The sequence below is a fragment of the Gambusia affinis genome, linkage group LG09 (assembly GCF_019740435.1).
Source record: "Gambusia affinis linkage group LG09, SWU_Gaff_1.0, whole genome shotgun sequence".
NCBI classification, from domain to species: domain Eukaryota; kingdom Metazoa; phylum Chordata; class Actinopteri; order Cyprinodontiformes; family Poeciliidae; genus Gambusia; species Gambusia affinis.
Genome location: NC_057876.1, coordinates 29860181 through 29884120, shown reverse-complemented (window position 1 = coordinate 29884120; position 23940 = coordinate 29860181). Strand labels below are relative to the sequence as shown.

The following is a 23940-nucleotide window of genomic DNA, read 5'->3' as shown; positions in this document are numbered from 1 at the left end:
ATTTAAATTAATTCATGTAAAACAGTAAAATATTACATTTGATAATATTTGATGACTACATGAGGGAGTTGTAGCCGAACCAGTTCATCCTGACTCATTCATGCTGAAAACAGGAATGGGCGGGGCCAACCTGACGTCACACCTATTTGAAAATTGGTACTATTGCAGTCAGAAATGGAAGGGGGCGTTGCATATAATTGTAGTCCTTTGTTTTTCTTTTTTAATCTTTATTGATTACAGTTGTTAAACAGTGACAACTGAGCAATTGTACGTTATTTACTTTTATTCCTTATTTTAATCATCTCGAAACGGTATGTTTTGATTCCTGAGCTGACTCGTATCAGCTGCTCATGCCCAGTCATGATCCTCCGGAGCGGTAGAGGGCGCTGCGGCTGCTCTTCGGGTTTCCGTGACATTTCCTGCTAAGCTGCGCGGAGCTCTGAGAGGATGTTCTCGGTTCTGAAGGAGCGGGTCGGGGAGATTCTGCTCCCCGGAGATGAGTTCTGCTGCGGCCCCCAAGACACCCTCCCTCTGACTGACAGCGGGAAGTCAGAGCGGCTGCTGGCCGGGCCGGGGCTGCGGCGGAGCGGCGACCGTCTGCTGGTGAGCCGGAGCGGCGTGCTGAGACACAAGGAGCCCAACAAGTTCTGGATCGAGTCCCAGCAGAGGAGGGTGAGTCCGGTCCGCTCCGAACCTACAGCCGAATTATTGTCCTGACTCATCAGAAATACAGAAACTATTCGGGGTTATTCTGAGACTTTAACCTAAAGAAATAAATCATTTTGAAGGTAAGTTCAGATAGAAATAAAGCCGAGTTTGATTGAAACTGAGCGGTTTGGTCTCAGGTTGCCGTAGACTAATCTAGTCTAGATTTGAAGTATATGTTCGTCTTTAAAGCAGAACAGATGGTTGCTTAACACTTATATGTTAAGTATAATTTCCATGGTTATTATTATTCACCGAATTTAATTACAAAAAGGTGAGGTGAAACATAACTGCAAAGAATGATTTATTTTGGAGAGAGAAAGTATTTTATTTTGAAGAATACCTAACAGGATCTAGCTTTGTCTTAGGGTTAGGCTAACTGTAGCACCAAGTACAGCTGGTCAATCAACCATCGCTGCGTTCAGGGAAGCGCTGATTAATAATCCAGAAATAAACTTGATATCGTAACGGACTGAATGTTTTGTTTTAACGTAATCTTTGCTCGTCTTGCGGGGCGCAGGCGGTTGCCATGGTAACAGGTGTGTTTACTACAAAGAGAGAGAGAGTAAAAAGGTAGGAGTGGTTTTGAGTTGATCACCTGTTCAGGTTATTTTACCTTTGTTTACCTTTGCTGTGGCTCATTACAGCCGCTGTAGTTTCTAAACGTTGCACTAATTACCTCGTTCCTTTGTGAGTTTACATCATTCACAACAAACATCACATAAAACAAATAGATTTCATTAAATTTTAACAAACAAATGGCTTCTTTACCTTTCCAGAGCTCTTTGGTTCCTCCTGTCAGTCTGTAGCTTCTCATATTGAGGTCAAAGTTCAGATCTACCATAACTGACTGACACCTGCTGGCCTCAGGTTTGCAACCAGCTTGTGACTGAGAAACCAGTAACCTCCTCCCAGTTGATGACATGAACTTGTTAGTTCCTCTGTCCATTGCAGTAGCTGATATATTGTGAAAATCCACTAGAAATGAAGCACTAATGGAGTCATGTTTCCATAGAAACAAGAGGCTTTGTTTGTGAGACTTGCGGTCACGTGGGTCGGTTGTGGGCGGAGCTTGGTAAGGTCCATGTTGATTTCGGTTGCTTGGTTACAAACAGCCGTTGCCATTATTCAGCTATTTTATTGTTCAATAGAAACCTGAACAGAAAATGTTCAGCAAATACACTGAGCCTCGCTATAATCGCCTTTAGCCATTTCCTGAATCAGAAGCCAATTTGAGCTTCCATCCAGTCAGTGAGGATCGCCGTCACAGCTGGAGAATCGGAGTGACGTTTCCTTCTGTGCAGTCCGGTTTTGTTGAGGATCCTACTCAGAGTGCGCATGCTATTAATGGTTTCAACCACAGTGCAACGCAGCCTCAGTATCGCTCCATGTTTTAAACCAGGGGTCTCAAACTCTGGTCCTGGAGGGCCGCAGTCCTGCAACCTTTAGATGAGCCTCTGCTGCACCTGAATAGAATAATTAAGGCTCTGGAGAACCGATCTACACAAGGTGGAGGTAATTAAGCTGTTTCATTCCAGTGTTTTGTACCTGTGGCTCATCTAAAAACTGCAGGACTGGAGTTTGAGACCCCTGGTTTAGACCAAACATGAAGGGAAACTTGACCAGTGGGCTCTTTGCAGCTTCCTGCGTTTGGGGTGAAAGCAGCTTGATCGTTTCCGATCTATTGAAAATGGCACTTTACACTGGGTCCTGGGTAACCATGTACACCAGGGGAGCCCAAAGTTGGTCCTCGAGGTCCGGCATCCTGCATGTTTTAGTCTCTCCCTGGTTTAACACACCTGGATCAAATGATGGCTCATTAAAGGCCTAAGAACTTTGACCTGCTGAAAAGGTTGTTGATACCACCAGAGAGAACCATAATGTGCAGGATGCCTGGAGGCCCTGATGTACATCGAGCCGAAGCCCCAACAAGTAAGCTGGAGAAAGGTTTAAAGACGTTCACCTCTAGGCCTGTCGCGATAAATGATAAATCAATTAATGTATGATTAATTAAAACTATCAACCTCATTTTAATTATTGTCTCTTCCAGCCTTTTTCTCTTTCTGTTGATGACACTGAATGAAAAAAGGTTCAACTCCGCTGCTCTCCACTGACCCTCCCTTCCTCATTTCCTCAGTGTAATGTCCAGTTCACACTACACCATCTTAGAGCTGTCGGCCGATTGTCGGCCCATTTTCAAAACCTGAGAGATCACAAACTAGCCCACAGAAATCCTAGGTATAACGGTTAGCATTTTTTAAGTTTTAGTTTAATTTTTACTTTCAAAATGTATAATTCTTAAATATTGTGCCTTAATCATTTCATTCTTTAATCTCAGTAAAATTTTGCATCTTTAATTAATTTGATTGATTCTTTCATTTCAATTTGAATCTTATTTTTTTCTTTTTACTGTTTTGAGCATCATATTTCTCTCAGAAGGTCTGGAAATGACCTTTGACCCCACCCCGGTTGATGGACATAGCTGTCTTACCAAGTTGGCATCATGTTAACTCACCCTGTGGAACAGAACCAGGATGTTCCCGTTCTGTCCCGGTTCTGTCCTGGTTCTGTCCTCGTTCTGTCCCGGTTCTGTCCCGATTCTGTCCTCAGTCTGTCCCGGTTCTGTCCCGGTTCTGTCCCGGTTCTGTCCTCGTTCTGTCCCGGTTCTGTCCTCAGTCTGTCCCGGTTCTGTCCCCAGTATGTCCCGGCCAAAGGAGAGACGGTGATCGGCATCGTCACGGCAAAGTCCGGCGATGTTTTCAAGGTGGACATAGGAGGAAGTGAGGCGGCGTCTCTGTCCTACCTGGCCTTTGAAGGCGCCACCAAGAGGAACCGACCCAACGTCCAGGTGAGACATCCAGGTCAAAGATCGAAGGTTCTGTTACCAGGAAGTATTCCTCTCTGTCGCCCCCTGCTGGTGGTTTCTAACTGTTGCTACAGGAACAAACGGAGCCAGATCCGGTCCGGTGGACTGAACCTTCCTCTCTCTCCCCTGCCAGGTGGGCGATCTGCTGTTGGCCCAGTTGGTCGTAGCCAATAAGGACATGGAACCGGAGCTGGTCTGCATCGACGGGTCGGGCCGGGCCAACGGGATGGGCGTGTTCGGAACCGGAGGGTTGCTCATCAAGGTGTCTCTGGGCCTGGTCCGAAGGTAACTCACCCGGTTCTGACGGGTCACTCAGCAGTCTTAAGAAGCTGTGCATTCTGGTTCCGGTTCCGCTGACCCGTGCCCTGCTCTCCGCAGGCTCCTGGCGCCCCGCGGCAACCTCCGGGCCGACCTGGAGCAGCTGTTCCCCTGCGAGCTGGCGGTGGGGATGAACGGCCGGGTCTGGGTCCGGGCCGGCACCGTCCAGCAGACTCTGGTTCTGGCCAACCTGCTCCAGAGCTGCGACGTCATGACGGCGCCGCAGCGCCAGCAGCTGTTCCGGCGCCTCCAGCAGGGGGCGTTCTGATTGGCTCAGAGCGGCAGCCAATCACAGCCCTGCTGGGCCACTTACTGGTTCTGATAGGTTCTGTTCAGATCGGGTTCTTTGATGACCGGAAGAGCCGACCCGCATCATGTTTGGATCAGAACCATGTGACTCGTCTCCATGGCGACAGAGAAAAACACTTGCAGCTAAAGTTCTTGCAGGAACCCAGTTCGATCTGCGCCGGTCACACCACCCGGTTCTGGTCACGTGACCCGTTACCATGGAGACCAGCAGCTGGTTTGTTTTTAAATCGGTGAATATTTCTAATAAATGGATTTATTTTTATCTGTGAACTTCAGTGGTTGACGGATCAAATTAATGAAAATGAGCTGCAGTGAAGATGTTGACCCGGTTCTGGAAACCGCCCAGAACCGGTCCAGCAGGGGAAACGGGTCCAGTTCTGGACCACCTGTACCAAAACTGACAAAATTAAAAATCAGAAATGTATAAACATCCAAATTAACCCTTTAACTGTCACATGGGGTCAAAGGGGACAAAGGGGTCAAAGGGGACAAAGGGGTCAAAGGGGACAAAGGGGTCAAAGGGGACACCGGCGTCCTCATGGCAGTTAAAGGGTTTTAATAAATCAATGCATTTTAATGCACCAATTATTTCTATAGTTCTGCTCTTTTGTCAGTTATGGAAACAGAAAATGGATAAAGCATCAAAATAAAGACAAATCTGAGTAAAAGTAAAATGTTAATAGCAAAAATTATATTTACTAAATTTCCTGTAACTAAAATAAACACTTTATAAAGCAAGTTAAAGTTCCTCTATGGAATTGGAGCATTTTAATTGGTTTTATTAACTGCTTTTGTTTTTAATTATGTCAGTTCTGGTTTTCCATTTCTAGTGCTAAACCAACCAATAAGCAAAAGGTGATGCCATGAAACCCCGCCCCTTATTTGCATAAACGCATAAGGTAACAGGAGACAAAAAAAACTGTATAAAAATAATAAATCTTATATTGTGTATTTAAATATTAGTTATTGAACTAACCTGAAAAAATAAATTCCTTTTAATCTTTTTAAAATATATTTAAAAATAATATTAAATATTGTTTGTTATTCAGGCTGCTCGTATATTATATTTTTTAATTTCGTCAGTTCTGGGCCTCCGTACCCAGAACCGGTCCAGTTGGCTGCTGAGGAAGGAGAAACGCTCAGGATTCACGTAGATTCTTTTAATCAACATTCTGGTTCTGACCCAGTTTAAGGCACATTAGAGGTGATTGTTCCACACAGTTTGGTCTGCAGACAGGAAGGAGAAGCAGAGACACGTTCACACTGATCGATCGGACGACCCGGTCCACATGATCGATAAGCTCTTTGGTACCAACAGCTGCAGGAAGAAGCCTCAATCTAAATCAATCAATAATTATCAGATCTGCTAATCACACGCTGAAGAACGGACCCGGTTCTGGTCCAGAACCGGGTCCGTCACACCCGGTCCTGGACCAGGTGTGACGGTTCTACCCATCACACGTCCACCTGCAGTTTGGACCGAGTTCAGAATATAACCCGAGTTATTCTAATAAAAACCGGAACCAGCCCCAATTAGAGAGGCGTGGTCCGGTCGGGTTTGGTCCGGTCCAGTCACAGAAACACCAGGTTCTCCCAGAACCTTTGGTCCAAATGAAACCAGGTCTGGTTCTGCTTGGTTCCAGAGCAAAGAGCAGAGCCCGGTGACAACCTCCAGAACTCAATTTTTGGTACCCGCTTCGGGTTCTGGTTTGGCTGGTTCTGAACCAGAACTTTCAGCCTCTCGTCACCAAGCAGAACCTCCTGGGTCCAACAGAACTGTTCTGTTCTGTCAGAGAAGCTGACCAATCAGATAGTCAGCTTTTAACCCCACCCCAGAATAGTCCAATCAGAGAGGAGCTGGATCACTGAGCTCTCATCTGATTGGATGAAAAGCTTACACCTAAATAAACCCCCCCTTTGCCCCCATGTCAGATTTTCAAAGTAAGAGTCTTTTTAAAGATGTGCTGCAGCAGCGTTTGATTGGCTCCAGTCGGCCAATCAGAAGATTTCTCAAGGCAGAAAAAACATAACATTCAGTCTGTTTGTGCAACAACGAGATGAGTACAGCAGGCCCGGTCCAACAGAACCAGAACCACAATTTAAAGCTTCAAGTGTCAGAGGCAGCGCATGGGCCCGGTTCCGGCCCACTCAGGGCTTCCCCACGTCCACTGTGATCTTGGTGAACAGGTCCAGCTTCTCCACCCGGACCAGGCTGTAGGTCAGAGAGTTGATCCCGTCTTTGTGCATCGTCTCGCGGGTGTGGGCGATCCGGTCGAACCTGGAACCGGAACCAGCAGAACCGTGAGCACAGAATCGCAGAAAGGCAGGTTCCCAGAGAATCAGAACCAGCAGGGGGCGCTACCTTTGCGGGTTGGGCTCGTTCTTCCTGTCCCGGTTGTGTCGGATCATGCGGCACTTCCCCACCTCTCCGCTGGCTCTGGAGATGCTCAGACCTATGGAGGCCAGCCTGGAAGCAGAACCGGTAGCGCTGTGGTTCTGGTTCTCTACTCTGGTACTGTGCCTCCGGTGAGCCTACCTGTTGTAGATGTCATCATCCTCGCCGCCCCAGCCCCAGTAGTTGTTGGGGAAGCCGTTGATCTTCAGGTACTGCTCTTTGCTCAACGACGAAACGCCCCCAAAGTACTGATTGTAGGGCAACCTGCAGGAGAACGAAGGTCAGAGGGCATGGAGACACCTGGAGCTAACTTTCTACACCAGCATCTGCCCAGAACCAGACGGAAGCAGCTTGTCGTTTCTGAGATCCCTTAATGAAGAGATGCTTCACTCTGAGCCAAAACTCCAGCATGCTGAGCGGCTGCAGTTCTGTCCAACCTGCTCCGTTTCTAACAGCAGGAAACCCGGCCTGCAGCTGTGTGTGTGTGTGTGTGTGTGTGTGTGTGTGTGTGTGGACTGCAGTAAACAGGAAGTTAAAGCCTGGGCACATGGTGTTGATTCAGGGACCGTCTCTTCCTCTGTGGTGTCTCTGTCAGCACTTCCTGTTCCTCCTGACAGCCTCTGACCTCCAGTCAGTGTGGTCTGGACGGTTCTGATCACAGTTCAGTCTCTGAACGACAGCAGACCAACAGAACCTTTGACTGTCCAGAAGAACTCAGTCCAGACCCGGAAACACCCTGAGCCAGACTGGAGAGCCAGAGGAGACCGGACATCAGCAGGAAGTGGAGTCCTTTCCAGAACTCACTGTTGGTTAGCCTTGTCCACTACTGGCAACCACGGTGGCCATTTTGAAAATCAAGAATTATCGGTAAATATGATTTCTATTGGACCAATTCATAATTAAAAGTAAATTGTCCTTGGTGGCCATCTTTCTTTTTTTTTTTAAAGCTAGCCCCTGAGAACATCTGTGCCAAGTTAGGTTGTTTTGTCCATATGAGAAACTTTTCACTGAAATATTCAGTTGTCTGCTCTCCCAGACCCGGCCTGCAGGGGGCAGTAAGCAGCCTGGTCTCCCTGTGGTGAACATCTTGTGATGTTGGGCTGGAAGCAGCAAAGAGTCAAACATGATCTGGATCAGAACCAATGAAGACATGAACTAGTTCTTGCTGAGAATCTTTAGATGTGTGAACTGATTCAGTTGTAACATGAACTGAAGTTAGGTACAGTAACCACTAATTCACTAAACAATCTTAGCTATGATAACACTACACATTTAAAAAATTAGCTATGCTAATGCTAACCACTGAGCCGACTGACTGTTCTCCTTCCTGGTCAGAGATTCGCTAACAGTAAAATCCTCTGATTCTGCTGCATTTGATCACTTTAAAGTTTCAAGAACAGGATGAGACACAACGTTCATCCAAGTCACGAAAATGGGGAAAGTTTTAAGACAATAATTGGTTTAAAAGGCTCAAAAATGGTATGCATCTTTAAAAATGGCAGACATCTTGAAATTCAAGTGGCAGATGGGAAATACGAGAAACATCCGACCTGAGGGGTTCCAACCAGTAACCCCAGTGCTCCCAGCAGCGCTCACCTGAAGCCGAACTTGTCCATGGACACAGACAGGTGTCTGGGCTGGCTGAAGCACCTGTAGGTGTTGCGGTCGTCCATGGGGATCAGGTCCACATCGCTGAAGACGAAGCAGTCGTAGTCGTACTCCTTCAGAGCCTCCGTGTAGCCCACGTTCAGCAGCTTGGCCCGGTTGAAGACCTCGTCTCCGTCCTGACACACACACACACACACACACACACACACACAGGTCAGGAGAGGTACTACCGCACAGCAGGTTCCACTGTGTTAGCTGGATTTGCCAGTCGATCTCAAAGGTTCTACAGAACCTTCTGACCGGGCCTTGTGTTTGAGGAAATCCTGAACCGGGCCATATCTGACCCGGATCGAAACTGGGTCAGATATGCGAGACCAGTCAGTCATATTTATCCTCAAAGCACGAAGGCCACAATCTGCAGCCAGAACCGGGTTTCCTGATCCAACTGGACCTCGTCTTTATGTAGCAGGAAGCTAACCTAGCCTAGCAAGCTGGTGCCTTCATCCTGACCAAGAGCCTGCTGGGAAACGGATCAGAACCGGGTCATTCACTGCTCTTGTTTCCTAGTCGTCAAAGAATAGATTTGACAGTTCTGCTGTTGGCCCATAAAGCTCTAAATGAGCCAAAAGTTCTACGACAGATCCATGTCGGGTTTGCTGCTGACCCAATGTTCCCAGAATCAGAAGCAACCAAGACAAAGCAGCGTTTAGTGTTTAACCTCCTGACGTCCGGTGATGTTCAGAACCTTCTGGTTTCTTTAGGGTCAAAGGTTCCGACTAAATCTGTTTCCGCATTTTTGTCCTTCAATTGTTTGACAAGCACAGCTGTCGGTTATTTAAATTAAAGTTGTTTTTTTTCTGATGCATACTGAATAAATCTGCCACTCCCACAGAGGCCCCGCCCCCAAACGGTTACACCCCACAGCACATGTAACGCTTGTGAGCAATGTTTCATCAACATGTCCGACTGAAGGATTTATTTCTGTTTGACCAGGGACGTATCCGTGTGAGGGGGCGTGTCAGTATGAGGGGGCGTGTCCGGGTAGGGGGCGTGTCAGTATGCGGGGGCGTGTCAGTATGAGGGGGCGTGTCAGTATGAGGGGGTGTATCCGTGTGGAGGGCGTGTCAGTATGAGGGGGCGTATCCGTGTGGGGGGCGTGTCAGTATGAGGGGGCGTGTCCGTGTGAGGGGTGTGGCAGTATGGGGGGGGCGTGTCAGTATGAGGGGGCGTATCCGTGTAGGGGGCGTGTCAGTATGAGGGGGCGTATCCGTGTGGGGGGCGTGTCAGTATGAGGGGGCGTGTCCGTGTGAGGGGTGTGTCAGTATGGGGGGGGCGTGTCAGTATGAGGGGGCGTATCCGTGTGGGGGGCGTGTCAGTATGAGGGGGCGTATCCGTGTAGGGGGCGTGTCAGTATGAGGGGGCGTATCCGTGTGGGGGGCGTGTCAGTGTGGGGGCGTCCAGCTGGTTCAGACGAATGAAGGGAAACTGGTTCTGTATGTTCTTTACATGTTCCTAGTGCAAGCCCAGGTTCTGACCGAGTTCTACATGTTGAGCTACTGATGCTTTCTGATCCCGTCAATTGACTGGGTTACCGTGGCAACCCCTCAGCTGTATCATGCAGCAACATGTTTATAAAGCCTTCAGACTGAACTGAGCTAAGACGGTTAAAAACATCAACTTCCTGTGGTGTTATATGACCACTTCCTGTTAGCAGATGAAAAAGGGTTAATACAAAGCTCCCACAGTCTCACCTGGACAGGTAACACGTCAGATCTGAACCTGCTCACTTCATTGTTTACCTGTCAGGTGAGTTCAGGTGGCAGAAACAGGCAGCAGACAGAAACCAGAGAAGAAGAAGAAAGCTGAATTACCGTAGCGACCACTTAGCAACACCCGCTGCTATTGGCCAAGACCAAGAAGAGGCGGGTCTCAGCAGCTCCACAACCACAGCCATTGGTCAGAAAGGCCTGACATGCAAAGAGAGGGGAGGGGCAGGTGAAGGGGGAGGAGCTAAAACTGAGGAGGACGAAGGAGAGGAAGCAGCAGAAGAAGAACACAGTGAGTCAAAGCAGCAGCAGAGTGAACACCTGGTTACCATGGTTACTGTTTCATTTCTGCTTCAGACTGAGTGAACACGATGCATGCAGAGTCCTGAGCTCCACTGAGTTGCTGAATAACCCAGATCACCTGTGAACTATGGAACCAGGTTAAACCGGTTCTCCAGGGTTCTCTCAGCTCCCTGAACGCTCCAGGCAGGTGATGTCAATGTTACCTGGATACAAGCCCCGCCCCTGCCCTGCTGTGTGTGGATTCCTCTGAAAACACCTGGATCAGGTGAGGTCCCACTCTGACTGATTTTATTAGGCTGATACATTTTCACCTCTCTGCAGGTAAATCCAGGTTTAATCTTGACCCAGTCCAGTCAGAGGTTCTGTTTGGATCAGTGTGGTTCTGTCGGACCCACCTGGTTGATGACGTAGACTCCGTAGTCGAGCTGCTGCCTCTGCAGAATCGGGTGAAGGTAGTAGAGCCAGAATTTGAGGTGTTCGTCTCGCTTGCGGAACGGGATGATGACGGCGACCTTCTGCAGCGCCACGCAGTCTTTGGGTCGGAACCGGCCGCCGGGAAGGATGTTGGGGTTGTCCCTCTTGACCTGCTCCAGACTCACTGGGATGTTGAACTCCACCCTGAGGGGGCCCACTGGGGCGGAGACACAGCATCAACACACTGCAGCTGCTCAACCTCTGACCCCCTGCCGGGAGGAGACGCAGCAGGAAGCTGCAGCTGAGATCACAGCAGAACCCGGCAGATACGTTTAGGTTCCGGATTTAACTCAGAGCTGAAACTGAAGCTGTGATGTTTCAGAAACATTTATGTCCAGAAAAAACTCAAAGTTCCCACGCTGTCTGAGACTTTCAAGGCAACACTGTCAACTCTGACCCAGAGTCAACACTGACACTCAATGGACCAATCGGAGCGCGGCCTGGCTCCAGGGTTTGTTATTCTCCATCTTCAGCTCGGTTCTGCAGAACTGATGATGATTAATGACCAACATAATCTCAGATGTTTCCGTCCCAAACGGACCAGCAGAACCAGCTCCGGTACCAGAATCCGGCCCAGCTCCGCCCATTATCTGTTAATAGAACACTGAGGATCTGTAGCAGAACCAGCAGAACCTGCTCTGCAGCGTTCTTAATAATAATAATGTACAGACACAATGAGCTGGAGTTTACAAGACTGTCAGATTATTAATAGACAATTTGACTGGTTCAATTATACAATTTGTAAACAGTCTTTGATTCAAAAATAAACCTTAAACATGTCGGCCTCCCATCTCCAACCAGTCATCATCCATTTTGTTGCATAATATCATTTGAGTTTAGACCAACGCTCTTTCAGCCAACAGGTTCCACAAAGCTCCGGGCTTCTGCCGGTTTCCATGACAACCCAACTTCAGGCCCGTTGGACCCCAGGCAGCTATGACATCATCAACCTCCTCAGGTTCTTTACTGGAACCTGGCAGAACTCCATCTGGACCAATCACCTGAGCCGCACCGTTGTCTAGGAAACGGAACCTGGGAGAGTTTCTCCTCCTCCTCACACCAGAACCTGCTTTGGGTTCTGGTTCTGGATCCACTACGGATCCAAACTTCACCAGTTCAGAACCTGGAGGCGGATCTCTAAGGCTCCTCAGATGATTATTGATCAGTTATTGATCATATAACATCATGCAATTGGATATTATTGATACACATGGATGGATCCACAACCCGCCCCATACCAGAACCAGAACCCGTTTTGATGCGTCTCAGTACATTCGGTTCTGGTTTTTGGACTTGTTGGATCATTTCTCATCCTGACAGCAATTGCAAACTTTTGGTACCAAACCATTTGGACCGGAACCATCTGATACTATCCAGATGGTTCCGGCCCAGATGGGCTTCTAAACCCAGGCCGAACCGGACTCACCCAGCAGAGGGGATGTTTCCGGACATTTCTCCAGCGGCTTCACCGGTTCCTTTGTCGTGTTCTGACCCGGTTCGGTCGGCTGCCGCTCCACGTCCTGTCGCCTCCGGGTCGCGGTCTCTTTCGGTTCGGTTCCGGAGCTGCTGGCCGGGACCAAGCCCTGTCTGAGCCGGGTCAGATTGGAGTGGGACTGCTGGTTCTGGACGAAGGAGAACCGGATGTCCAGGGTTCGGAAGTAGAAGAAGACGGTGACGGAGATGTGGAGGAAACAGAGCAGAACCACCAACTTGCAGGTTCGGTGGAGGAGGCTGAAATCTGTGGCCATCTTGACGGGTCGGTTCCGGGTCCAGAAAGGGTTCTGCTTCGCCGCTATCTGCTCTCACATTCCATCTTTCTTTATCTGGGACACAACTCCAGGTTTTCCAGCAGAGTTCGGACAGAAACCCAGGAAGAACCCAGAACGAGAACTCGAGCAGAAAGTCGATGAAAGTTTGGAGCCCAGCTAGCTGTTAGCTTCCTGCTGTTCGTGTCCAAAGGTCGGGAAAACGGTCCAGAAACCGCCAGGCGTCGGTCCAAAGTTCCGTTGAAAATCTCAGGGACATCAACAATCTGAGAGACCCAGAAACGGTACCGAGTTCCGGTCCGAACTTGATCCAAAATACTGAGAGCGGACAGGAACAACCGAGATAAACTTTACAGGACTCTGTGTGACGACTCCAAGGCTCCGGATGACGAAATCATGCTTCACACTTCCGGTCTGCTTTTCAAAATAAAAATTGAACCAAAGAAAAGGACAGAAAAGTCAAATGTTAAACAGATGAACAGTCGCTGCAAAAACTTTAAGCAAAAGTTATCAAAAGATTCAATAAAACTCCAAGGTTGTATAAATAAATAAATTAATGAATCAAACTAAATAATAAGACCCCGACCCCATTAGGGACGAGGGTGTACAGAAAATGGATGGATGGATGGAAATAATACGACAAAGTGGGCTAAATTAAAACCAAAGATGAAACCAGGTCAAAGTTTATATCTGCTGTTGTTCTAAATACAAAAGATGAACAAAAAAACACTAAATGTTTTTATTACAGAAAAGCCTGATCATTCTCTTCATTTGTGTCTTCAATCAGAAGCGTTGCCAGTTTGGCTGTAATACAGGCCTCTACAGGAGATCCTTCCAGCCATCAGCATTTAGAAAAAGATTAAATTCAATTCAACTTAATCTATATGAACTGTATAATGTTATTTTGAAAAGAATCAGAAGCCACTTCCGGTGAGAGTCTGAGCTAGGACAGGGGCGTGGCATGTACACGTCATTCAACCTGCAGCTGTCAACATGAACCCATAGAGTTAAAAAACAAAAAAAAAAAAAAAACCCATAGAGTTAATAACTGATCAATGATTGTCAGCAAGAGGAAATTATCAGTTCAGATAGTTCTCACGGAAGTACATCAATGCTGCATGACGTCATGCAGCACAGGCATGTCGTCATCAGCTCCCTTCCTGTAGAACACCTGCAGGAAGTACCTGCAATGTAAAAAGCTTTGCAATAGCTCACCTCTAACATCAGCTGAAGGCAGATTCAGGTAATAACGAAGAAAGTACCACCTTCTGGTTCTGGTTCTGGTTCTGCTGGGTCCAGTTCAGAAACAACTTCTCCTGGTCTGGAGGATTCTGGTCCTCATCAGGATGGGAGGATCAGCAGTGATGGAGGAGCTATGAGGCTCTGGAGAGACTGTTCTCCCTTAGAAGGTCAAAAGTCAAATGCATTCCATACAGCTTCTGAGCACGGTGGTGGAGGGCTGGTGATATGGACTTGATGTGGACCAGGATCTCCTCTGATATCCAAACTGTTCATCTTTCCATCAGCTGAAGCTCGGGCCAACCTAGGTCATCAACAGAACCACGATCCTGAACCCAGCAACAGATCTGGGTTGTTGGGTTCAACAACTAGGCCATTTTGATCTACATCAAAATGGCCTAGTCAAAGTCCTGATGAGCTTTTCAGAGGAATGAGCAGGACCCCCAGTGAGTGACTGATGGTGTCAGACAAAAACTGAAGGAGGTTCTACTGGCTAATGGAATAGGAGTTCAGTTTTTCACTCACTGGTTCTGAAGTTTTTCATCCGTTTAATAAATAAAATTGTAGTAAAATTCTTCCAGACCTGTTCTGTACCTCCACCAGAACCCATCCAAAACCTAACGCCTTTGAGCTTTTCAACTTGAACAGAACCAGAACCAGAACCTCTGAGTTGAGGTAGCCTCAGTCAGTCTGATGGTTCTTCCCCCATCTTGTTCTGTAACATATGAAACTCGCACATTTTCACAGAAAACTACAAACTTGCGGAACTACGCGTTGACGTCATGACCCTACGTCACTGTAGAGGAATGTGCGGAAACTTCTGCCTAGTTTTCTAACAACGCTGTCCGTCGAAAGAAAACCTTCCCAGAACACCAAAGTCTCCAGGAAAGTCTCTGGAAGTTCGGAGGTGAGGAGCAGGGAGTGTGTCGGAGGGCTTGCAGGCCCGGGAGCGGTTCGGTTCCGTGGCTGTGCGGGTTTACAGCCGGAGAAAGTTAGAGCAGTTCGGGGAAAATGGAGGCGGTGAGGTGGAGCACAGAGGCGCTGTCCGGGAGCTGATCAGGACCATGGCTAACACTCCGTCCTGGGCCAGGTCCGGGTCAGGCTCCGAGCCTCGGAACCACACTCGGACCGCGACTCCACAACTCCACAACATCTGGATCAGAACCTGGGGGAGGTTTGGTTCTGGGTCCCGAACTCAGGGAAAGTGTGTGACCAGAAGTTAGCGTGTGAATCGTATCAGCTTAACATGGACCGCCTTAAATCAGAACCAGGTCCAGAATGTGACTCCGAAAGAACAACTTTTTAATTCCATAAAAGTCCCGAATTTTTGCGGATAATTGTGTGCAGAACCTTTAAAGTTTGTGTTCTGATCCAGTCCAGTTTGCCTGGTGGGGGTTTAAAACTGGTTCTGATCGCATTTGGTTGGAAGGGCGAACTAGAATAAAATAAATATCTTTTTGACAACTTGTTTAAGAGATTCATATATAAAACTTTCGGAACCTTTCATCCCTGTCCGGGTCCCGTAGTTTCCAGGTCTTCAATCTGAGGAGTTCAACCCAAAAGGAGCTGATGTCACTTCCTTATGTTCTTTATTTTTGATAGAATGAAGGTTAAAGGTCGTGGTCGGAACTCCGATCACCCTGTCCGGATCAGAACCATTCCTGAATATGAATCAGAACTTATTCTGTGTGGTCCAATTTCTTTACTACAGTTGGGAATCGGACACCGACTTCAGAACCGGATGAAAAGTTCTGCTTGAAAGCTCTGTTCTGATTGGGTTTTGATGTTTGTCAGATTAAAATAAATTTTATCAGATGTGGCTTTGCAGGTCCAAACTTTAGCTCGTAGTAACAGAACTTCCTGTGGAACAGAAACAGAACTTTTTCTTTTCACACTGAAGTTTTCTGAGGCGCTGACTGTGGTGCTGCTTCAAAATGGCCGACGGCCTCAGATCACGTCACCCGATGGGACGGTCACTGCGTTTACTTTTTAATAACTAGCAGCTTGGCCGTTTTTTCCCGTTTGAAACCATCCATCCATTTTCTGTTCACCCTTCGTCCCTAATGGGGTCAGGAGGGTTGCTGGTTCCTCTCCAGCTGCGTCCTGGGCAAGAGGCGGGGTCACGGGGTCACCCTGGACAGGTCGCCAGTCTGTCGCAGGGCAACACAGAGACACACAGGACACACAACCATTCACACACACACACACACACCTAGGGAGAATTTAGAGAAACCAATTAACCTGACAGTCATGTTTTTGGACTGTGGGAGGAACCAGAGAACCCGGAGAGAACCCACCATGCACAGGGAGAACATGCAAACTCCATGCAGAAAGACCCCGGGCCGGGAATCGAACCCAGGACCTTCTTGCTGCAAGGCAACAGCTCTACCAACTGCGCCACTGTGCAGCCCCCATCTGAAAACAATAAATAATATTTTTTTGTTTAGAGAAACTTCATAATCTCTTTTATTTACTGTTTTTGATTGTTTGCAGGTTTTATTTCAACTTTAAATATCTTTTGGATATTTAAAATGTCTTCCAGTTGCAGTGTTAAGGCTGCAGTATGTAATTTTGATATTAAAAAATTGCTTTTTAGATATTAATATTACTATCACCATGTTGTTACAGTTTGTTATGGGACAGATAATCCGTGAAAAGATGGACCTCCTCCTTCCCGAGGTGCTATGTCTGAAGAAATGCACCAAAAACCACCAATCAGAGCCAGGAGGAGGGGCTTAGTGCTGCCAGTCAATCTCATGTACTTGCTGCTACCGTCTTTAGTGGCTAAGCTAACTAGGCTTAGCATTCCCAGAGAGCAAGGGACGAAAGACGAGTGATGCCATACAGGCATGATTGACAGCGCTAAGACCCGCCTCCTGACTCTGATTGCTTGTGTTTAGGTCTTACTGGAAGAAGTTTTTTTCACAGACTGTCTCATATTACACTGTCCACAAATATGTAAAAAAAATATATATTTTATAGTAGTTACATACTGCAGCTGTAAGAGCTCTTTAGAAATTTTGTTTTTATTGACCTTTGTGAGGAAATACTTGCATTATATTAGTTGAAAATTGTCTCAAAATGACAATATTGTCATTTATGTCGATAATTTGTGGGACAGTTTGTTGTGGATCTGTGTTTGTGTTTGTTTACTGAGTGGAGCAGCTCTCACCGTTTCCTGCAGCTTTGGCGCTGAAACCCGGTGAGCCTTCAGAACCGCAGAGTTCTGCCCATCGACCCTCGCCGTCTGGTGTCTGCAGCTTCCTGTGGGTGGAGCTCGGTTGTCATGGCGACTCAGACCATGTTCTCAGCTGGGATGTTTCCTGTGGGCGTCTCTCTGGCGGAGGACGGGCCGGGCCTCAGCGACCTGCCAGGGAACACGCTGCCCGCCCCTCAGCTGGTGATGCTGGCTAACGTGGCGGCGGTGGCGGCGGCGGAGGGCGGCGACGGCGGCAGCACGGCTGACGAGAAGGAGATGATGGAGCTAAAAACGGTGGGATGCGGCTTCTCTGACAGTGAAGACGAGGGCGTCATCAGGTCAGGAGTCGGTGAGGGTCACTTCCTGCTCCTAGACATTACCTGTCTCTAACTCACCTGGTTTGTGTTCAGGTACAGCTACGACAACCAGAACCACCGCGAGGTGTGCATCGTGGAGTACCCAGAGTCTCCGATCCCAGCCCCACATACCGTCGCCATGGGTGCCAGCAGAGAGGATGAGGAGAACCCCCCCACTGAGAAACAGCCCCCCTCTATTAAGCCCCGCCCTTCCACCGTTTCACCCCAACCTGTGGTCAAAGGGCTGACAGACGGCGTCCAGAAGAAGAAGCCGTTCTGCTGCAAGCCATGCCACTTCCAGGGCCAGAACGAGCAGGAGTTCATAGAGCACCTGAGCATGCACAGCATCAACAAGATGATGGTGGTGCACCAGGTGGAGGGGCGGAGCAAGAGCAAAGCCAAGGAGGCGGAGTCACGGGAGGCTTTGCCAGGCGGAGAGGCGGAGCCCAGAGGCGAGGACGTGGCTGCCGACGTAAACGCCAAAGGGCTGATCAGGTGTGAGCGCTGCGGCTACAACACCAACCGCTACGACCACTACCTCGCTCACCTGAAGCACCACAGCAAGGAGGGTAACGACCACAGGTAGGAACACCAAATCTGCTCTGAAGGTCACACCTGTGGGTGTTTGTCCGAGTCCCCTGAGCGTGTACCTGTGTGTCTGCAGGGTGTTTAAATGCACGCTGTGCGCCTACACCACGGTCAGTCACTACCACTGGAGGAAGCACCTGAGGAATCACTTCCCCAGCAAACTGCACACCTGCAGCCAGTGTTCCTACTTCTCTGACCGCAAGAGCAACTACATCCAGCACATTCGGACCCACACAGGTACCGTCCTGTCCCTGGTCTGTTTCCATCTTGTCACTGTCTCAGGTGGGTCATCTGAAGGCTGCGTCTCTCTGGTGAACAGGTGTGCGTCCATTCCAGTGTCTTTACTGCGACTACTCGAGCTCCCAGAAGACTCACCTGATCCGCCATATGAGGACTCACTCAGGTGAGTTTGGGACAGAAGGTGACAGGTGCTGATTGGCTCCTGAATCAGTCCTGTTTGAGTACAGTTGACTCCTCCCCCAGATGAACGGATGAACCTCAGCTTCTTCTTCTAATGTTTCAGTTTTAACAAGTAGCTCTTCTGGTTGTGGTGTCGCTCAGTTGAAGACATTTAGCTCCACCTGCTCTCCAGGTCCAGAACTCCTCACTCTGTGTCCAAAGGACTTTAAAGGGATCCATAACTGAACATGCTTGTTTAAATATGGTGCAGTTGTTCTATTTACCCAAAAGAAGTTTGTGATGTGAATAAATTGTATATCTTTACCATATTTTTCACCTACTGAGGCCCTGAGCTTTCCGCCTATGCAATGCATTCTGGGCCGATAATTTGAGTAGGTTCTTCTAGACGCGGCTCTGTAAACCCAAGAAGTCCAGTTGTTGGTAGCCCACTAACCTTCAGCAACCTTCCTGCTAACATGGAGAAATAAAGAGTTAATCCCACTAAACATCTAGATGGAGACAAACTGCCTCAAAGTTATAAATCAGACATTTGCTGAAACAAGCTAACATCATCGACTTGTGAAATACTGTTTACTACATTAACTAGAGCTAACAGCTTTAGCATGAGTGAAGTCATTGGCAGGAGCTAACGCTGTTGGTAGGTGCTAACGCATCGCCAGGAACTTAAGCAACATGGCGGTACCTGTGTGATATTTAATTTAAATGTACAAAACTCATCATCCTGCAGTATTTTTTACTATTGGATTTACTTCTGATTGGATTTACTTCGTTTCTCAAGAAAAGTCTGTTGTTACAACCAAATGTTGGATCCCCTTAAAACGATGGTTCCCAAACAGCAGGGACCTGCCGGTACTGGCCCGTGGGTTGACTGGTACCAGGAGTTTATGAACAGCCAGTTTAAGACTTGTGGCAGTAAGTCGCTGGTTTTAGATGTAGCACTGTAGCTGAGAAGCTGAAACAGAAACATCGAGGAACACCAGTAGAACCAGTAGGACGAGTTCAGGGAACCAGTCTGGAGCCGATCAGGGTGACGGTGGGCTTGATGGTCTTTCTGCTACTAACTGTTGATTTGTTTGTTCTCACTGAAGCTGCCCTGATGGATTAACACGGTAACTAATCTGATCTGTGTGTGTGTGTGTGTGTGTGTGTGTGTGTGTACACACACTTGTTTATGCTACATACAGAGGACCACTTTCACCATTTTACCCTCAAATTGAGGTCATTGTAGGAAATGTGGACCTTTTCCTGGTTTTCACTTTTTCCCAGTTACACTGAGCTCTACTAGGTAGTTTAGAGGTTTGGTGCGAGTTGCGTTTGTTTTGCCATCGACTAGTGATAGTTAAGAAAAATGTATGGGTAACTACAATGAATGAAAGTCAATGCAAAGTCCTCAGTGGGATGGAAGTACAAGGTTGTGTGTGTTCTGAACATGAACTCCTGCATGACTGAACCTGTTTCAGTTCTCTATAGGTTTGAAATATCTAAGAGCAGGAAGTCAATGTGATGGATCTCTGCAGGTTGTCCAGGGGAAGTTCTGCACCAGAGTCCAGTCTGGGCTGATCAGAACCCGGTTGGTTAACAGAACCTGTGTGTTAGACCCAACCTGACCTGCTGCATGAACTCCTCTACGGACCCCCAGCTTTGGCTCTCTAACATCTCCTGCCCTCTGCAGGTGAACGTCCCTTCAAGTGTGAGAGCTGCAGCTACCTGGCAGCCAATCAGCACGAGGTGACCCGTCACGCTCGCCAGGTCCACAACGGTCCCAAGCCTCTGTCCTGCCCCTACTGCGAGTACAAAACGGCCGACCGAAGCAACTTTAAGAAGCATGTGGAGCTGCACCTGAACCCACGGCAGTTCCTCTGCCCGCTATGCAAGTACGGCGCTTCCAAGAAGTGCAACCTGCAGTACCATATCAAGTCCCGGCACTCCGGCTGCAACGTGGACCTGGATGTGTCCAAAGTCAAGCTGCGAGTGAAGAAACCCGGTCTGGACAGTGCAGACGACAAGTCGGAGTTAAAAGCAGCCACGCTGGATGACTCCCCCATCATGGAGGACGATGTGGACGAGGAAGACGACTCGAGCCCCATCAATCTGTCCATCAAGAGTAGCAGCAGACCCGACATCCAACCACCGCAGCTAAGTGAGATTCCTGACAAGGCTGCAAAGAAACACAACTCCTTGTCTGAGAAGGAGAAACCTGTGAAGGCAAAGGAAGCGGAAAAGAAAGTCTCAACGAGGCAGAAGAAGATCAAGGAGATTCCTGTGGAGAACAAGGACGGTAAAGAAATCCAGACTGCTGCTGGGAATACTGGTGTCAAAGTGAAGAGACGAGTGAGGAAAGTTCTTACTGAGAAACCAGTTTCCCAGGACCAACCAGAAGAACCTGCATCCCAGGAAAAACAACCGGTGGGACCCGCTTCCCAGGAAGACCAGTCTAATCCAAAGAGTTCTGACCAGCAGAATTGTAAAGACAAAGACTTGAAGGTGAGCGCCCACAAGGAGAGCAAGAAAAGCCTCAGCAAAACCAGAAAGTCTGAAGCTTTAAAGACTCCAGAACAAGCTGAGACACAGAAACCCATCAGTCCTGAGAAGAGCCAGGAAGAAAAGTGGGTCAAAGGAAAGCCTGCTAAAAGGAAAGCAGGACAGATTCTGGATCTATCCCAAACGTCCTCCAAGAAAAAGTGCCTGAAAGCTCCTGCTGCTAAGAAGCTGCTGTCCAAAACACCTTCGGATAGTACCAACAAGTCCAGTCCGACTGAAAAGACTATCAGAGAGGCACCATCCAAGCAGAAAAAGACCAAGACCTCCACCAGGAAGACCTTAGCAGACGGTCCAAATCCAGATGAATCGATCTCTGAAACCAGTCCGTCCTTAGAGGCTATGAAAGGTTCTGTTCAGCCAACTGGTTATGGTGAAATGGATTTCTCCATAAATGGGTTGACCCAACCAGAACCTGATGGTCCTCCCAGCAGACCATCAGAGAAGATGGAGGGTTCCCATCCCACCTTCATCAAGCCGTCGGTGCCGCCTCGCCTGCTCCTTCCTGGCCAGCGTGGCAGACCGGCCGACGCCGAGGACGACGAGGGGATCCACAGCAGCCACGAGGGAGGAAGTGACATCAGCGACAGTGCCTCAGAGGGCAGTGATGACTCTGGCCTCAACGGTACGGGTGCTGCTCCAGGAAAGCTGGCCAACGACCCAGAGACGCCCACCGAGGAGATTCCCACACCCACCGAACTCAAGAGCCACACATGCATCTTCTGCGACCGCACGTTCCCCCTGGAGACGCAGTACCGGCGCCACCTGAACCGCCACCTGGTCAATGTCTACTACATGCACACCGCTGCGCCAAGATGAGCAGGTCTTCATGGTACCAGACTGGCTATAGAGGGCCAGGACTGGCTCAGGCTCTGATCCAAAAGAAGTTAAAGTCAACTTCATGTTTATATATTTGAGTCTGAAACGGTTATACTCCCGAGCCCACGGTCTGAAGTTCTGACTGCCGGTTCTGTTGGTATGAACTCCTGACCGTTGGTTCCGCTGATCTGAACTAATGGGCGTCAGTTCTAGTGGTCTGAACTTTGGGCCGCTGGTGCACGAGGTCCTGACTCTGGTTTTGTAGTGAAGTCATTCAGTGCCTTAGACAATCTGCTGCTTCTGACAGGTTTTGGTTCCTGTCCAAAGGTCCAGTTTACTAGACAGTCTGACGTTCCAGTAGCGGTTCACAATGATGATGATTATGATGATGAAGCTTCCAGCTGTGTAAATATCTCAGTGCAATAGACCATTTAGTCCAGAGGCCAAAGTGATCCTTTATCATGAAGTGAAACGAACTGAATCAGATCCTTCAAAGTAATGCTGAAGGAGGACATTACAGACCGACACGGTTCCTCTAATGGACCGACACGGTGTTAGCAGAATGCAAATTATGTTTTTTAGCTGTAATCTGTCCTCTCATCATTTTAAATAAACATTTCATACCAACCTGACCCGTCTCAGTGAGCTGCACATAAACAATTAAATGTTTGGCTGCAACCGTTCAGCTGCCAGGTGGGTCAGCAGGTTCTGTGGGCCTGAGGGAGGGTAGATGATGTGATGTCTAGGTTTTAGACCTCCAGTCTGCTTTTAGAACCAGTCCGAAGCCTGGATAACATCCATGTTAGCCTGAGTTCATCCAGAAGATGAGGCGGGACTGTTTAAAACTTGTTTACACCAGTTTAAACTGCAGAGGAACTGAACTGTCAGCAGGAGGCGCTGTTGGCTCAGGTGAAGTCCAGGTTCGGACATCCTCCAACCTGTCTCTGTGGAGCAGGGGTCCCCAAAGTGGGTCCCCAAAGTGGGTCCCTGAGGGCCGATTGCATCCTGCATGGTTTATTCTCTCCCTGGTGGCACCAACAACCTTTCAGCAGGTCCAAGTTCTTCTTAGGCCTCCAACAGCCGTCATGTGATCCAGGTCCCTTAAACCAGGGAGAGAATAAAACAGGCAGGAGGCCCTCAGGGACCCACTTTGGGGACCCCTGGTGTGGAGGCTCGGTTCTAGTGTGGTACCGCTCCAAACCTACCGGGCCTAACGCTACGTTCGGAACCCCAAGCTGGGTTTGACGTCACACCCGAGTTAAGGAGAAGTCGGGTTTTACAACATGGCGACACCCATATAGACCAGCGTTACTCTCTGATCCATTTTTTGTTTGTCGTTAAAAAAAGAAGAAAGTTCAGAAACAGTTCGGTTTCCTTGCAGGATCTGATCCAGAAACACACACTGGGCTAGAAGGGTTAATAAATCACATTACAGGAACTAGAGAGTCAATTTCAATGTTTTTCTGATCAGAGCTGGTTACAAAAGGCAGAAACTTTCCACTGAGGTTTACATTGTGGCTGTTCATGAGATGAAATTAATTTATTCTGGTGAACCTGAATGGGATTGTCCTGTTACTCATTGTTCTGGTTCTGACCCAATGCGGTGTTTTCAAAGCGAACTGAACGCTGCTCTGTAGAAACTTGTTTTGAAATGTAATTTTCACCTGCAGCATTAAACATATTTGCTTCAAATGGGATTTATAGTGAAATTTTAAAAATGGTTTTGTCACACAAGTAGCATTTTTTCAACAGGCATCAACACAGCCACCTACAATTTAGAAACATCTGCGGTGAGCATCGGTTTCAACCAGTTCATCTATAACAGCGGCGCCGCTTCGTTGCTAATTAGACTCATCGGACTCTCCAGGAAAGAAACAGATTGATCAGTTTCAGTATGCTGATTATTTTATCGGAGCTCGAACAAAACTTGAAATTAGGGTAAGTTGAGTTGAAATCCATGTTTGTGAACAACCATTACATCTGCATCACTCCGGTACCTCAGATTCAGCCAGTAGTCTCACGAGCTACTGGCCCTTTTCTGCAGTGAATCCAAAATACATGAATCCATGCAGAAACATCAGAGGCAGAGAAAAAACATATCTGTAGATATTGTAATAAAATGTTTGTGGTCGAAAATGACAAGGGAATTAAAACAGTTAGTTTGTTTTTCAACCTTTTTGGCTCCTGTCTGACTGGAAAGTGAAACAGGAAGTTGAATGCAGGTCTGGACAGAAAGACGCAGATATGAGGAGCTGTTGGAGCTGAAAAGCA

General features: G+C 48.1%; 3 protein-coding genes across 4 annotated transcripts; 2 read left to right on the top strand and 1 right to left on the bottom strand.

Annotated features, from left to right (window-relative positions):
• Nucleotides 1–304: 304 nt before the first annotated feature.
• On the top strand, nt 305–4468 carry exosc3 (exosome component 3). Of its 2 annotated transcripts, none has more exons than XM_044126629.1 (4): nt 305–672; nt 3404–3553; nt 3705–3856; nt 3950–4468. In XM_044126629.1, exons 1-4 carry the CDS (start codon nt 448–450, stop codon nt 4155–4157), a joined length of 735 nt encoding a protein of 244 aa, XP_043982564.1. In that variant the 5' UTR covers nt 305–447; the 3' UTR covers nt 4158–4468. The 2 variants fall into 2 exon arrangements, with proteins under 2 accessions (XP_043982564.1, XP_043982565.1); XM_044126630.1 differs by lacking the exon at nt 305–672 and adding an exon at nt 2317–2637.
• An 875-nt stretch (nt 4469–5343) lies between these two features.
• On the bottom strand, nt 5344–13824 carry b4galt1l (DP-Gal:betaGlcNAc beta 1,4- galactosyltransferase, polypeptide 1, like). Its single transcript, XM_044126601.1, has 7 exons — nt 13726–13824; nt 12171–12924; nt 10666–10901; nt 8190–8377; nt 6735–6857; nt 6561–6665; nt 5344–6476 (listed from the first exon to the last, which is right to left on the bottom strand). Exons 2-7 carry the CDS (start codon nt 12490–12492, stop codon nt 6347–6349), a joined length of 1104 nt encoding a protein of 367 aa, XP_043982536.1. The 5' UTR covers nt 12493–12924; nt 13726–13824; the 3' UTR covers nt 5344–6346.
• Nucleotides 13825–14402: 578 nt separating this feature from the next.
• rest (RE1-silencing transcription factor) lies at nt 14403–22301 on the top strand. The gene is made up of 6 exons (XM_044126595.1): nt 14403–14656; nt 16934–17286; nt 17359–17886; nt 17969–18129; nt 18212–18295; nt 19985–22301. The coding sequence occupies exons 2-6, from the start codon at nt 17036–17038 to the stop codon at nt 21667–21669; spliced, it is 2709 nt and encodes a 902-aa protein (XP_043982530.1). The 5' UTR covers nt 14403–14656; nt 16934–17035; the 3' UTR covers nt 21670–22301.
• The last annotated feature ends 1639 nt before the right edge of the window (nt 22302–23940 follow it).

What these genes read in the sequence shown, in the direction of transcription:
- exosc3 (XM_044126629.1), top strand. Translation starts at nt 448, where the DNA reads ATGTTCTCGGTTCTGAAGGAGCGGGTCGGGGAGATTCTGCTCCCCGGA. An exon ending in GGAACCGACCCAACGTCCAG is followed by an intron (nt 3,554 to 3,704) that starts GTGAGACATCCA and finishes CTCCCCTGCCAG; the next exon opens with GTGGGCGATCTGCTGTTGGC. An exon ending in TCTCTGGGCCTGGTCCGAAG is followed by an intron (nt 3,857 to 3,949) that starts GTAACTCACCCG and finishes TGCTCTCCGCAG; the next exon opens with GCTCCTGGCGCCCCGCGGCA.
- b4galt1l (XM_044126601.1), bottom strand. Translation starts at nt 12,492, where the DNA reads ATGGCCACAGATTTCAGCCTCCTCCACCGAACCTGCAAGTTGGTGGTT. An exon ending in GAGTCTACGTCATCAACCAG is followed by an intron (nt 8,378 to 10,665) that starts GTGGGTCCGACA and finishes TGTGTGTGTCAG; the next exon opens with GACGGAGACGAGGTCTTCAA. An exon ending in AACGAGCCCAACCCGCAAAG is followed by an intron (nt 6,477 to 6,560) that starts GTAGCGCCCCCT and finishes TTCCGGTTCCAG; the next exon opens with GTTCGACCGGATCGCCCACA.
- rest (XM_044126595.1), top strand. Translation starts at nt 17,036, where the DNA reads ATGGCGACTCAGACCATGTTCTCAGCTGGGATGTTTCCTGTGGGCGTC. An exon ending in AAGGAGGGTAACGACCACAG is followed by an intron (nt 17,887 to 17,968) that starts GTAGGAACACCA and finishes GTGTGTCTGCAG; the next exon opens with GGTGTTTAAATGCACGCTGT. An exon ending in CCATATGAGGACTCACTCAG is followed by an intron (nt 18,296 to 19,984) that starts GTGAGTTTGGGA and finishes TGCCCTCTGCAG; the next exon opens with GTGAACGTCCCTTCAAGTGT.